The 15,766-nt window shown below is 40.7% G+C and overlaps 1 protein-coding gene across 1 annotated transcript in view; it reads left to right on the top strand.

The window, feature by feature from the left end:
• The window catches only part of supt6h (SPT6 homolog, histone chaperone and transcription elongation factor), a 73,725-nt gene that overhangs the window by 1,199 nt on the left and 56,760 nt on the right, over positions 1 to 15,766 (top strand). The window contains exons 3-8 of the mRNA XM_072243703.1: positions 7,176 to 7,355; positions 7,727 to 7,797; positions 12,022 to 12,214; positions 13,447 to 13,531; positions 13,997 to 14,273; positions 15,640 to 15,741. Coding sequence (XP_072099804.1) covers positions 7,176 to 7,355; positions 7,727 to 7,797; positions 12,022 to 12,214; positions 13,447 to 13,531; positions 13,997 to 14,273; positions 15,640 to 15,741 — 908 coding nt within the window. The remainder of the gene's footprint in view (positions 1 to 7,175; positions 7,356 to 7,726; positions 7,798 to 12,021; positions 12,215 to 13,446; positions 13,532 to 13,996; positions 14,274 to 15,639; positions 15,742 to 15,766) is intronic.

The following is a 15,766-nucleotide window of genomic DNA, read 5'->3' as shown; positions in this document are numbered from 1 at the left end:
ATAAAAGTTCATCTACTGCAGGGTTAAAGTTATTAGTTCCTCTGGAGCAACTAATAAAATGGCACCTTGGTTTATTAAGTATTACGTTTTTAATACTGGATATCAGAAATCGATGGAAGACTGATAATTTCCTTGTATGTGTGTACTTTATAATCTAATGATCTATAAAGAAAGGATTTGTAAATACATATGCTTAGAATTTTCCTGTTTGAGCCAATGTAAAGAAGCAGTAGTACATGTCTGTCAAATGTAGGTCATTTTCTCATATATGCAGCCTGGTAGTTTTAACATGATTGGCTTTGAAGGCCAATTCTGGATTCAGTGTAAACCTGAAGTGAAATAGCTTGCTGTATGGGAATAGGAGAAAAAAGAGATTCCACCCATCATTCAATTCTGATACGCAAACACGAGGAATTCTCCAGATGCTGGAAATTCAAGCAACACACATCAAAGTTGCTGGTGAATGCAGCAGGCCAGGCAGCATCTCTAGGAAGAGGTATAGTCGACGTTTTGGGCCGAGACCCTTCGTCAGGACTAACTGAAGGAAGAGCTAGTAAGAGATTTGAAAATGGGAGGGGGAGGGGGAGATCCAAAATGATAGGAGAAGCCAGGAGGGGGAGGGATGGAGCCAAGAGCTGGACAGGTGATAGGCAAAGGATCATGGGACAGGAGGCCCAAGGAGAAGGAAAGGGGGGGGGACCCAGAGCATGGGCAAGGGGTATAGTCAGAGGGACAGAGGGAGGAGAAGGAGAGAGAGAGAGAAAGAATGTGTGTGTATATGAATAAATAACGGATGGGGTACAAGGGGGAGGTGGGGCATTATTAACGGAAATTAGAGAAGTCAATGTTCATGCCATCAAGTTGGAGGCTACCCAGATGGAATATAAGGTGTTGTTCCTCCAACCTGAGTGTGGCTTCATCTTTACAGTAGAGGAGGCTGTGGATAGACATATCAGAATGGGAATGGGATGTGGAATTAAAATGTGTGGCTACTGGGAGATCCTGCTTTCTCTGGCGGACAGAGCGTAGGTGTTCAGCAAAACGATCTCCCAGTCTGCATCAGGTCTGGCCAATATATAAAAGGCCACATCAGGAGCACCGCAGGCAGTATATCACCCCAGCCAACTCACAGGTGAAGTGTTGCCTCAGCTGGAAGGACTGTCTGGGGCCCTGAATGGTGGTAAGGCAGGAAGTGTAAGGGCATGTGTAGCACTTGTTCCGCTTACAAGGATAAGTGCCAGGAGGAAGATCGGTGGGGAGGGATGGGGGGGATGAATGGACAAAGGAGTTGCGTAGGGAGCGATCCCTGCGGAAAGCAGGGAGAGGGCCTTGGACTAATCCAAAGATACATATTTAAAATCTCACCTCAGGAGCTGGAGAATTTAATTGTGGTGACTGGAGAACCTGGAGCTACATTGGTGACCATAGAAGCCACACGTGGGCTTGTCCTGTTCTATGAAAAAAAATGTCATCCTTACTTAGAATTGCATCATTGATTCTAGACATTTAGCAATGTGAAAGGTAGTTGCCCTGTGAAGTGGTGTTAGAAAGCATCAGTTACATCTTTATGCCAAAACATAAACCAGTAGGGTCACATCAGTAATCTTGGACCAGTTCTGAGCAGTATGAAAACGCTCAACCTGGTTAACTCTGCAAACTCGCTGATATCAGCATAAATGGGGTTTAATTGGAAGTTGCCCCACAGAACATCTTTTGGCATTCTCAGTGTTGCAGGTTCATCCATCGCTGTATCTGGTTGCGGCCTCTGTCTCAGCAGAACAGTTCCATTATAAGTCATAGCTTGGTGGTATACATTTGAGAGGGAGAAGTCATGAGTATTGACATAACACCCTAGAAAATGTTCTGAAGCCTAATGGCATCCCCCTTTAGCAAATGACAGTGATGGTGATACTGAGTCCTATCTGCACCTTGAAGCTGAGGCCTATCAGCTGCAGGAGGGAGATTTCTACCACAATCTGTTACAGGCATGGCCTAATATAACTTTGATGCTACCTTCTGCAGTCCATTCATTGATAAACTTCCTTCAGTCATAAAGAGAGGATGTTCATTGATGATTACACAGTGATATGTATTATTCCAGTCATGCATGTCGGCAAAGCTGGACGATATACTAGCGAAGTCTGATAAATTGCAAGTAATATTTCCTAGCGCACAGTACTGGCGATGACCATTTCCAATAAGAAGTTCAGGGTTCACTCCTTGACTTTTAAGTCTATGGCCTTCAGTAACCAGCTTAACCAAGAGGGGCATACATTAATAAGAAACTTAACTGGTTTGTCATATTCAGTTTGAACACGTTTTCCCGAAATAATGAACATTGGGTTCAGCAATACTGTTGGTTTTGCATTTTAGTGAATTTGCAAAAAAGTCATTTTAAGTGGTCGCCCCAGAATGACAAATCACCAGATTGATCTCTGGAACTGCACTATGTCAACTGTACAGCCTTTTTTAAAGATATGGGCAAAATAAAATTCATTTTCTCTAATAGGGATTTTCAACAGTAAAAGAAGATAACCATTGAAATACTTGTGGATTTTATAGTGTATCAGTTACATACATTAGCTTCTAATTGAGCTAGTAATGTTGCAGAAGTTCATAAGTGGTCCTGTAGGGAAAAACTCCCAGAAGTAGCATATTATATGAAGTGATGTGCTTTCCTCATTTAATATTTCCCCTGACTTAATCTATAGTTCCCATGGCAGTCCAGATAAATTATACCTTTTCTGGGAGAGGTAATATTTGCATTTGCACTGTGGTCTTTTATTACTGATATAAAATTTGCTGAGTAAGTTCCTATGTGTTTTAATAGCATGAGGCTTCTACACTGTGAGAATGGAAATGACATATTGTGGCACTCCAGGGGTGCGGTCGACAGCCCACCCCAGCGCTATTCCTTGTGGCCAGCGCTATTTACTGTTCTTATTTTGAAATGCGTTTGTGGGATTATGGTGGGTGTTCAAGTTCATTTATTGTTACATCTTAGCTTGGGTTATACATTTATTTACTTGTGTGTTTGTGGGTCACCATGACTGTACCCGGGGTGTGTATTAATCACCTCCCCCATCTGTATGTGACTGAGTGGGATCTCTCCCTGGGTCATAGTGCCCGGTCTGTTTTTGTGCTTAGCTCAATAAAACATGAAGCTGAGCTAAACAAGCTTCTGTCATCATGAAGCAAATGCTTGCCACATTGGTGTCGGGAGTGTGATTAGAGATTGATGGCTGCGATGTTGGGTGAAGCGATTTAAGACCCTGGGAATAAGTTGAGGAACCAAGCAAAATCTGCTTCCTCTGCATCCCTGGGCAGGGCTCCTGAAGATGGGATGCCAACGTGGAGGGAAACCCTGGGAACCGAGTGCTGTGCCTTTCCAGGGAACTCCAATGGGGCGAGCATAACCAGGCTCTCCAACCCGGGGGGCATGGCAGACTGCATCACCCACCTCCCTTGTGGCAGGTACCATCGATAACCGCCGGAGAAAGAGGAAGACCAGTGGGCCCCAGCAATTAACACCACTAGGTCCACCCTGAAGCTCCCCGGGTACAACAGTACTGGCTGCCTCGAGCCTTACCTGGGGCAAGTCAAACTTGCCACGTGACACAATGGGTGGTGCACCTTGCCTTGGCACTGGAAGGGGGGGGGTGTCCTGTAGGCTTTCCTTGATCTAATGCCAGCTGAGCAGCATGACTTCAGGGCCCTGGTAGTGTCGCTGGAGGGCAGAGGCCATTGGAGGAAGCAATGAGGGAAGAACTGGGCAGCAGACGGCGCCGTGTGGGAGAAAGCCTGGAGGCATTTGCAGCAAATCTCCACCACTGTGCTCTGCATGGCTACCCCCAGTTCCCTCTCACGGTCCAGGAAGAACTTCCCCTCCATGCCTTTGTAAAGGCGCTGATGCCGTAGCGCCTTTGGCATGTGTTCACCTGACATCACCATCATCTCTGAAACAAGTGCTTGCAGAGGCAGAGAGAGCAAAAGCAATTTTAGCCCCCAGAGGTGTTCCAGTGCCGCCCCACATGCCACGAGCTCAGGCTTGTATCAGTGAGACGGAGGACGAAATTGATGAGGAGCAGCCCATGAGAGGGATCTGACCAGCGTCATGCCAGTCCTGCTGTGTGCTATGGAGTGATCTCTGCTACCAGTGTGGCGAGGTAGGCCCGGGAATGCCCACACCGGCACCACACCATAGCCCAGAGCAGCCATCGGGAAATGCGGAGCGGGCGGCAGTGCCTGAAACCTCCAGGAGAATCCCTTCATTGTCACCTCTCCTGGTGATCCGTTTGGTTGAAGAGCAAGACTTAAACAGCCGCGTGGTGGAGGGCATCAGATGCTGTGCGTTGGTGCACACAGGGTCAACCATCACCATCACCTGTCCGGGTGTCCTCCCCAACACAGACCAGCCATCCCTGCCTGGGTGGACAGCAGTGGCGGTCCAGCTGGCTAAGGTCACCAGCGACTGTGTGGCGATGAGAAGGAAGGGGTGGCTGCACACTGCAGTGGGGATAAACACAGTTGACATCCGGCACTCCTGCATCATTGGCCTGGACCTGCTGTCCCAAGGGCAGACTCTACCTCAGCACTGAAGCTGTGGCAGCTTTGGGAAGCAGATCAAGCGGGCTCAGCCGCGACCACCGCCGGTTTCACGGTGGCCCACCGCAGTGCAGCACATCCCACAGTGACCCAACGTGACACAGCGGAACCAGGGCAAGCAGTGGTTGTGGTGTTTCACGTGGCAGCCGGCGGCGAGGCAGGCCTCCCCATCATTGACCAGCAGCCTCGCGGCGAGCAGGTGGGCCATCCTCTGCTGGCCTGGGTGAGGGAATGGCTGAGCATGGGGTGGTGGCCGAAGTGAGCAGAGGTCTCCACCTGGATCCAGAGACCGAAGCCCCATACTCTCAGTGGGACGTGCTGGAGGTGCACACCGGATTGCTGTTCTGGCGGTGGCAGTTTTCTAATGATGGATATCTGCGGCTGGTGGTCCCCTGGGGGCTCTGTGCCCCTGTGCTGCAGTCAGTGCACAGGCTGGTAGGGGCTGGACATTTTGTGGTCACAAAGATGTTGGGCAAGCTGTACAAGTGCTTCTCTTTGCCTGGGTATAGGCAGACACAGAGCTGTTAGTGCACCGCTGTAATGCTTGAGCGTCTCAGTATGGGTCTACTGCCCCACCCAGAAGAAGGGACTATCCCGAGCTTGGAAGCTGCTGGAATGGGTTCAAGAAGGTGCTCGACTGCATCTCTAATGTGGTATACTGGGTGCGGTTGCTTGTGCAGTGCATGGCAGTTGTGCTGCACTGGACCGGCTGGCCTTTGGCCACCACCGACCCCATGAGGCTGAAAAAAGGAAATGACACCTTCAGGTGCCCTGCCTGTAGCCTCACCAAACAGTACCTCCCGGGGAGAGGGGGGTGTTCGCTGCAGACGCCCTACAGTGCTCCAGGCGGCGGCATTGACTACCACTAAGACCTTTGAACTTTGTTGCGGACCCTGGGATTGGGGCAGTGTGGCGCTCCAGGGGCGTGGTCAACAGCACACCCCGGCATTCCTAGTGGCCAGGGCTAATTATTGTTCTTACTTTAAAATGCGTTTGTAGGATTATGGTGAATGTTCAAGTTCATTTATTGTTACATTTTATCGTGGATTATGCAGTTATTTGCTTGTGTGTTTGTAGATCACCCTACTGTAACGGGTGTGTATTAATCACCTTCCCTGTTGTCTGTATGTGACTAAGTGGGCTCTCTCTCTGGGTCATAGTGCCTGGTCTGTTTTTGTGCTTATTGCAATGAAACCGGCAGCTGAGCTAAACTAACTTGTCTGTCATCATGGACCAAGTGCTAGTCGCAGTATCAACGTTGGAAAAGGATTTTAAACTCCAAAAAAAATAATGCTGAACTTGAACAAGCTGTAATTAAGCCTCTTCTGAATCTTTGCATTCACTTTTGAGAACTAAGTCCTTCAAGGAAATTTTGGCCCTGGTAAGTGGCAGTGCAAGTGACTTAAAGGATTTAATTTAGTAAAACCAAAAGGCAGTATGATTGGAATAGTAGAGTCCCAAGATCATTCCTGTGATTTGGCATTCTGAGACATCTATTTTAAATGACTTGTCTTTTTGCATGTCCAAGTTGCAATACCAAGTATCATGGGTAAATCCTTGATGCAACTGTGAAGTGTGTTTGATTCATTAGATTATGAGTAAATTTAACAGAGACGTTTCAATAGATCATTAGATTCTGTACAGTAAATCCCCAGTAGGAAATTTAGCAGGGAGGTACTTGTTCTTGAAGAAATCTGGGAATCATTCCTTAGAGCTCTGGGTGCTAGGTTAATTGAATCAAACTCTGAAATGCTAGTTGTCGTAGGATATGTAATTACATAAGATAGGAGACGCAAGAGACTCGATATATTATCATAGGATATGTAATTACATAAGATAGGAGACGTAAGAGACTCGGTGGGTTGAGCAGCCTCCGTGCTGGGAAGTGGGCAGTCAATGTTTCTGAATAAATAGGTTGAGGTACAGGGCAATTTTATCCAACAAAATGGCAAAGCAGATTTCAGGCTAATATCCTATTCCTGATACCTTTTGGTATTTTTTGTGACATTAAATTCAAATAATTCCCAGGTTGTCTCCATGCCACAGTGTTTCATATTTAGTCCAATATGTATTGAGCTTGATAGACAGGTGTTCTTTATCAGTTTTGGAGTTTGCTGATCACTTGCCCAAAATGATGGTTGATTTTGGCATGATGGAATTGAAATATCAGGTTATGTCTAATAATTACATCAGGTTTATTTGTGGAAGTTTTAAGTGCTGCAAATTCACAGGTGCTAGAAACAGAAAATGCTCAGCAGGTCAGGCAGCATGTGGAGGGAGAAACAGCTGACAATAAGGTGGGTCAGTGACCTACCGTATTTCCTGTTTTTCTTCAATCATACTGCCTGTTCTACCTATGATCATCAACAATTTAATTTACGTTTTTGGGTTTGTGACATCGCCCTCATCGCTTGTCTTCTGCACTGTTTATTTTCGTAACGGAGTAATTTTATGTCTTGCAATAAACTGCTGCTACAAAACAGCAAATTTCACGGCATATGTAAGTGATAATAAACCTGATTGTGAAACCTCATTTTCAAGATGCTTAACTCTTGTCTTTGCCTCTGCAGAAGAAGAGGAGGAAGAAGACGAAAATGCTGATGATCAAGATGAGCAGGGGAATTTGAAGGACTTCATTAATGATGATGTGGAGGAGGATGATGAAGAGGAAGAGGAGGAGGAAGACGATGATGCAGGGAGTGAAAGATCGGGAGGTTCAGACACTATCATTAAGAAAAGGAAACGCAAATGTTAGTACTAATATCAGATACTTTTACAATAGAAAATCAGACTAAGGCATTTAAACATTCTTTCAATTATTGCTAGAGCTAGGGACAAAGTTATGAAAATTTTCAAAGAAATTTTTTTTAAATGTGACCTGTTTCTGGGAGAAATGTCGGGAACATATGGAATATATGAATTTTTAATGATAGGAAGCAGTCAGCACTCCTGGAGGGCTCACAACAGTATATAATGCAATCTTGGGTGGGTGGAGGGTGATAATGCCATCCAGGCTTCAGTAATTCTTGTGTTGAAATAACTTTTTAAAACCAATATCTTTAGAGACAGTGTTATTTTAGATATGTAGTGTTGTGTATTAATTGTTATTTATTATGTGCAGCTTACGATGACAGGCTGGAAGACGACGATTTTGACCTAATTGAGGAAAACTTGGGTGTCAAAGTCAAAAGGGTAACTAATTATTTTGCTATGGCCAATTACTTTGATCATTCAGAATTGAGAGGTAGTAGAGCTTTCCTCAGGTGGAAAATAACTTGCTATTATTTCCAATATACGATGTTGTTTAAAAAAAGGAATATTAAATTAATTTTGTCATCAGAACTCTGCCAAAGTGCCATTAGTACTGCCTAGCATAGTTGCAGATTTTTGTATGTTGCGTTTTATTTTCAAGAGCTTTTCACAGGAATACCAGTGTTACAAGTCGGTCCCATTCATACTTGGAATAGTTTGAGGTGATAAGTTAAGAATTGGCAGAAAAGCAAAAAATAGATTAATTTGGGACAATTGCTTTCTGTGAGTAAATTTATGGGTACACTGTTAACTGAAGCAGTTTTTTTCCCACAACTTGCTGAAAGTAAATTTCAGAGACTTTCATTTGAGACTATGAAAGGGTAATTCAATAGAGCAATGATTGCTTGGTTTTGATCAAGCTGGTATGGATAAATGCTAGATTTCTGTTCTCTAACCATTTTAACAAAGATAAAACATTCCAACTTCACAGGAATGTTACGAACAAAATCTGAGATTGGACTATAAATGGAGATAGTAGGGAGGATAATTAAAAGCTTCATAATGTAAGTTTTGTGATAGAGGAATATGGTCATGGTAGAAAAAAAATTTAATTATGTGATTCCAGAGCTGAGGTCCTTGGCAGCTGATAGAATGGACACCAGTTGTGAGCAGTTACATTTGGAATTGATCTGGAAGCTAGAATTTGGAAGAACACAGATAAGATTAAATGGAATAAAATCTTGAAAGCCATAACAATGACATACTGTAATTAAAATGTGAGATTTGGATGCTGTCTGATAAGTGTAAAGTGAAAGAGTGGGGGAAGGGTGGTGGTGGATAAAGTTTAAATATGAATTTAGTAATCTTTCAATTATAACTTGGCATAAAACTCTCAAGGCCAGACTGTGGCACTGCTCTGCAGCTGTCTTTTGTCCATCTTCCATCCAGCTGTTCTCTTGTTCAGCTTTGGACTCTTTTATCCATGGGCAAGTTTGGCTTTGAGCACTGTGTTATCGGCAACATCAGTTTAATCGTTTAGCTTTGAGTATGCTCTATAGAGCTGTCACACAAGACGGAAAGTGACATCTATTTAGGGTCTTTAGTTCTATATGATTACCTTTGGAAATTTGATCAGTACTTTGGGTGTTTATGGTTTAAAAAAAACTTTTGCAAGTATTTATAATAAGGATTGTGCATATGTATAAATGATTAACAGCAAAAATCTATCAAACCTTATACATAGTTTCTACACCAATGTAGCTCCCAACCTATCAGACAAGAAACAAAATACCCATTTAGAAACTAGAACGCTGATTCTGAAAAATACCTCTTCATTTCCTTTAATGTTTGTATGGTTAATAACTAGTCTTGGAGATTGCTTTGGCCAAATTCGTATTAATCACATCTTTAAGGAGAGGATCACTGAAGATGATGTAAACTTTTAAAAGACATTTGATGTGACTTTACAATACAGATTTTTAGTCAGAATTAGAGCCCACCGTGTTAAAATTGGCTGCACGACAAAAAGTAGGCATAGTGATAAACAGTTAGTTGTTTTTCAGCCTGGAAAAGTACACAGTAGTGTTCTCCAGGAGACAGTATTAAGATTATTGCATCTAATGCCCATCAGTGATATGAATTTTGGATTTTCAGAGCAGTTTAAAGTCTGAAGGAGTCAAGAAGCTGTGAATGCAGTGACCAGAATGGTAATTTCAGGAGAATATAGATAGGCTAGTAAAAATTAGCAAATGCATGGTGAATGAAACTTAAATATCATTTGATGAAGTCAGAGAAGGCAATATATATTTATTGGTCAATCTTTTAAGCTGTATATTGGAATGACTTGTAGAAATAGTCCACAAATCCTTCATGGTGACAAGCTAAGTTGAGAAAATAAAAATGTCTATGGACCATTGGCTTTATGGCTTTAGTAGATAAATACCCTACGAAAATCATGCATATAAAACTTATCTAAATCATATTGTAGGAAAGATGTTAATTTCTTAAGGTACAGAAGAGTTACAGATGCAGAACTCCATTCCTATTATCAAGAAACCAAAGCATCTGAGGTTCTTTACAGCAGGGAAGGTTTAGAGGAGATTTTATAGAAATATTCAAAATAGTTGATGGTTTTTATGGGATAAACATGGAGAACCTTTTCCTGATGGAGAATGATTATTACCCAAAGGACAAAGGTATGATTGGCTGAAAATCAGATATGAAAGCAGAGCTCCGAGAGTACATTTTTGAGATTTGAAAAGCACTATCTGATGGGATTATGGAAACATGCTCAACAGATTTCAATGATGATTTGACAGGAATTAAGATAATGGGGCTTTAGAGAAAGAACAAACGAGAAAGAATAATGGTATAGTTCTGTAGAAGATCTAGGTGTAACCTGCTCACCGAGTTTGTATGCCTACTTGGCTCATTAGCTGGCTCTGCTAACAGCCACGGGACTTAGTGATGAGAAGGGCATCTTTCATAAACAACATACGTCTAGGGTCGGTATGACTTGGGATCAACCAAACAGAAAAGTTATGATGTTTTGATTAACATGACCCCGATTTGAGCGGACGCTGTGTAAATACTACCCATACACAATTATCATTTGGCAAGAAATAACAGATCGTACACTGCATACAATTATAAAGAAAATGTATTTACTAATTTCAGCTTTATCAAGCAGTTATTGATAGAAAGAAAAGAGAAAAGAAAAAAAAAGTAAAAAGGCCTATTACAATTAATCTAGTCTGTGCACATACATTAGAGCTTGTATTGTACAAAAGCTGGGTATGACTATCATTCAAAGCACTAAATTCTCATCACCAATCACCGGTAGAAATTCCCAATTTGGATTCCTTCATCTCGCAAGCACTCCTTGCAATTTGCCTAATCCCGTCGAATTAAATCCTGCTGCCATCTCCCCTGATCTCATCTCTGCCCAGCTCTGTTGAACCTTCTCCCAATTTCACAATCCTGATTGGCTGACATGACATTCTAAAGTTGAACGTCATAGCCCCTGATCTTTAGCTGAACCCAAAACATTCTACCGGCTGGGCACATTGTTTTTACAGAAAGCTACTAATTGAAATATTCTACAGCATTAGTAGTAAAAATCTTAACCAGGGCATTACATAGGATATTCACAATGATGCATTTGGCCAACTTGAGTGTCATTTCATTCTATGAATCCATCAACTCAGGTCTGAAATAGTCAGGATTTCTTTTGGACAAATTAGAGCAGTCATTCCACAAAGTTGAAAATTGTTTTAATATCTTAATGTTTTACAAGCAAAAAGAAACTCATAACAGTGAACCTAGCTTTTGATTTTTGATTTTCCTCAATTTTATTAAAGAGAAAGAATTTTTGGAAGAAATTCAATTTAAGCCCATAGTGACCTTTTTTTGGAAAATGTTTTGTTTTCCTGAAACTGAGGAATAGCAAGGTGAATGGGCTCACCATTCTAAGCCTCTCGAGTTTTCACTGTGGGAATCATTTCTCGTGATCCTCATTTGAACTTTTCCATAGTTTCTTTGTGATAAATGAGTTAAGTTAAAGATTCAACTACAACCTGACCAAGGTTTTTTTTTTAAAAAAACACCAAATTAAACCCGTACTCACAGAAAGAAAATTCTAAGCTTATAGTAATGAAAGTTTAGAGGAATCTAAGGCAAGTTTTAGATGCGTTTTCCCTCATTTTAAACTGAGAGCTAATAATTATGATTCTAATCACATTTATCAACAGCCTCATGTTTTTGAACTCCTCCATCTAATGGTCTTTATCCAACAATGTGAGATATGTACAGAATCCATTCAGGCTGCTGTTAATTTTCTACTTGGAGAACTTAATTTACTGAATACATTTAGTATGATTTTTACAATAGAAAATACAGCTAAAAGTTACTTCCTTGACAGTTGATGATCTTTAAGTATTCTTCATATGTTAGGTAGCATTTGTTGGGCATCAAATTAGCCATGCAATATAAAAAATACGATTTTTTAAATTTCTTATAGCGTGTGTTTAGTGGGGATATCAATGCATTCATCAGCTGCTAATGTCTGATTACATCTTCAATGCAGCCCTCTGATTTAAAGTATTGTTAATAATTAATTAGTTTATAGTTTTTCATGTTTAAAATTTGATGAATAACTCTTTATAGCAAAAATTCCGACGTGTGAAAAAAGTATCTGATGATGAAGATGAAGAGGAAGAAGAAACCACCAAGAAAGGACATGAAAAGGAGGCTATTGCTGATGAACTTTTCCCAGAGTTTGAAGGGGAAGAAGGAGAGCAGGCAGAACCACCAGTAGTAGCCCCTGAGGAAGAGGAGGAGGAAGAAGAGGAAGAATCAGGTATGTTTGAGTTATCACCACAATCATAATTGGTGGACACCAAGAATAGAGGCCTCTTGATTTGAGGGAGCAAGATCATTGTGGAATCCATGAGGTGATACTTTTGTTTGTAATCAGTGCTAACCAGCATGCTGTTCTGTTAACCTGTGCAGTTGCTTTGTTCTATGTGACAGTAAGTTATTCCTGTTCAGCAAATAACATCACTTTTAGAATCGTACCTCATTTATTACGAAGATAGAATTTATGTTAAAATGGAATTTAGAGTACATTTAACATGAATGTTCCAGTTAGGAAACACAAGTTTGTAGAATTTAAGTATGAAGTATGGTTTAGTTGTAAGTATTTTTATGTCTGGGTTCAAAACTATTCCAGTTAATTGAACATAAAATATAAATTGTCACCCCCTCCAATACCAAATGAATCCATTTAAAATGGATCTTTCCAATAAGACATGAGGAATTTGGGAACATAATATATGCTGGACCTCTCCAGTTGTAGAAGGGACCTAGTATACTGTTGGTTACTGATGCATTCTAGTTTACAGCATTTGTTGCAGGTACTGTGGTGGGGGGGGGGGGGCGGAGAGAGGAGTGCAAGTTAGTTGGTGGTTGAGCCATTTACTGAAGGGGAGCTGATTGTGACTTGTGTTTTATTTCCTTAGTCACTTCAACCAGTTCCTATTGGTCAGATTTTGTATTCTGCTGCAGCAGGTTTTACATTTGTCTCAATGGGCCGAATGGTTGAATTGAGAGTTAAAGGGCAAAAGTTTAGGGGTAACATGAGGGGGAACTTCCTTACTCAGAATGGTAACTGTGTGGAACGAGCTTCCAGCAGAAGTGGTTGAGGCAGGTTCGATATTGTCATTTAAAGTTAAATTGGATTGCTATATGGACAGGAAAGGAATGGAGGGTTATGGGCTGAGTGCAGGTTGGGGGGACTAGGTTAGAGTAAACGTTCGGCATGGACTAGAAGGGCCGAGATGGCCTGTTTCTGTGCTGTAATTGTTATATGGTTATATTATGGTCTAATTTTGCTCCTAGATCTAATGGTCATATGGTCTAAATTTGTTAAATGGATGTTTGATGGTTAGTGTGGACTCTAACTTTGAAGGCCTGTTTCAGTGCTGAATGGCTTCATGACTGATTCACAAAAATTACAGAACAGCATTTTGCTTTACTTTTAAATCGATTATGCAAATATCAATTTTATTAAATATAATCAAATACATGTAGATATCGATGATTTCATTGTTGATGATGATGGGCAACCAATCAAGAAACCAAAGTGGAAGAGAAAATTTTCGGGGTACACAGATGCGTAAGTAGCATTCTATTACAGAAAATTATCTCTTTGCTACCCAGAATTATGCTGGTATAATCAAGACCCACTAGAAAAGCACTTCTGAAGGAATGTTAATAATTCTTTTGTTATACAAGTTTAAAGATCAGCATATGTGACAAAGAAAATTTGCTACAATCAAACCTTTTCCACGATGCTACTTTACGTAGTGCTGAAATCTTTGCTTAAGAGAAAATAGTAAATGCGTATTTTACATTTCCTACGTATCTAAGTGAGATGATGCCACAATCAAGATTGTCTCCTATTACATTGTGAAATTATGTAAATTGGTTTCATGGTGGTGGCAATGTATGGATAACCTTCAAAGATGATTATCTTTCAGACATATTTTCTGATTTGTGACCATCCGTGTGTATGCTATTCAACAGAGTATTAAAAACTACTAAATGTTGTGTGATTGGTAATTTTTAATCTTAATTACAGTGCTCTTCAAGAAGCTCAGGAAATCTTCGGAGTAGATTTTGATTACGATGAATTTGAAAAATATAATGAATATGACGAGGAGCTAGAGGAGGAATATGAGTTTGAAGATGAGGAATTGGGAGAAGGTGAAACAAGAGTTCGCCCAAAGAAAACCACCAAAAAACGTGTCAGCCGACGTAGCATCTTTGAGATCTATGAACCCAGTGAACTGGAGAGCAGCCATCTCACAGACCAGGACAACGAGATCAGAGTTACAGACATGCCAGAAAGATTCCAGGTTGGTTCACTGTCTTCAAGGAAATGGGTCACGTGCTTTAACTTTGGTTTGACCTTTTATTATAATGATTAGCAGAGGCAATACTTTGAAAACTACAACTTCTAGTCTTGATCAAGTTCATGTGCTTAGTGCCACAGAGTAACACAGCATGAAAACAGGCCCTGTGGCACAACTGGTCTAAGTCAACCACAGCATCTTCACTGCTCATTCCGTATACACATTACCCTCCATGAAAAGAAGTTTCCGCTTAGGATTACAAGGTTGGGGGCAGGTGGGAGCTTGGATAGTTTAATAGAATGTATGGAGAAAGGGATTAAGAGATGATTAGTGTATATGGGTGTTTGTTACTTGGCATGGATTGTTGGATTATTTCATGGCAGCCTTGTATAAAGTTGAAAGTTACAATTATTTCGTGCTGATCCTAAATTACTTGCAGTGTAATTTTAATCCTGGTTAACTATGGTTTATGTGGACATTTCAGGAATTTGCATTTTTCCTTCCCTGTCTATTTTCAATTAACTCACTAAATCCTCTTAAGTGTATGTCAGCAAGTTTAACTGAGGATTTGATAACTGTTCCTTAACTCCCAATAAAATTCTGATACCAATGTTCATATCACCAGAGCCACAGGTCCACTCTTAATTTTTTACGCAGTTGCAAATTTACTAATTGTTTTATAAAACAAAATATTACATTGTTACATTATATAATAGTGGGCAACCGGATAGTCCATTGACAATTTACCAAGGAATGCCACCACATTTTTAATCAACTGATTCTTAAATTCTCTGTCATTTGAAGTAGCTGCTGAAGATGATAAAGCCCTTCAGTAGATCAAAGTTCAGAGTAAATTTATTATCAAAATACATGTCATTATGTACAACCTGAGTTTCATTTTCTTGTGGGCATACTCAATAAATCTGAAATAGAATAATAGGCATAACAATCAATTAAGACCACATCAGTAGATAGGTCAAATGGAGTTGATTTTAAGAATTCTATTAACTAATCCCATCTTCTTGGCTATTACATTACCTTTATCAAATTCTGCATATTATGGTTGGAGTTGTGCCTCAGGGAGCATTACATGGTAATAGATACCATTATTTAATCCTTGAAAAATGAGTATTTAATTTTTTTCCTTAACATCATTGCAGTAGTTTTAAAGAGAAGGTTTGTCACCAGCTCAAGGAGCATTAGGAGACAATAAGTAAATGCAGTGTTTCTAACTCTACATCCTGAGAATAGCTTTTCAGGATTCATATTTCAGTAATTCTGTTGCATTTAATCCACTCCACTAAATATTTAACTTGGGTTAATAAAACTAAATACCAACAATGGTTAAAATTAAATTCTCCTTCAACAGCTTCGTGCAATTCCAGTCAAGCCATGTGAAGATGATGAGCTTGAGGAGGAGTCTGAGTGGATTTACAGAAATGCCTTCTCAACACCTACTGTTTCATTGCAGGTTGGAGTCCATATCTATTTTCTGT

Source organism: Mobula birostris, chromosome 25 (assembly GCF_030028105.1).
Source record: "Mobula birostris isolate sMobBir1 chromosome 25, sMobBir1.hap1, whole genome shotgun sequence".
Taxonomy (NCBI): domain Eukaryota; kingdom Metazoa; phylum Chordata; class Chondrichthyes; order Myliobatiformes; family Myliobatidae; genus Mobula; species Mobula birostris.
The sequence above is the reverse complement of the archived record's forward strand: the minus strand, read 5'-3'. Positions and strand labels throughout refer to the sequence as shown.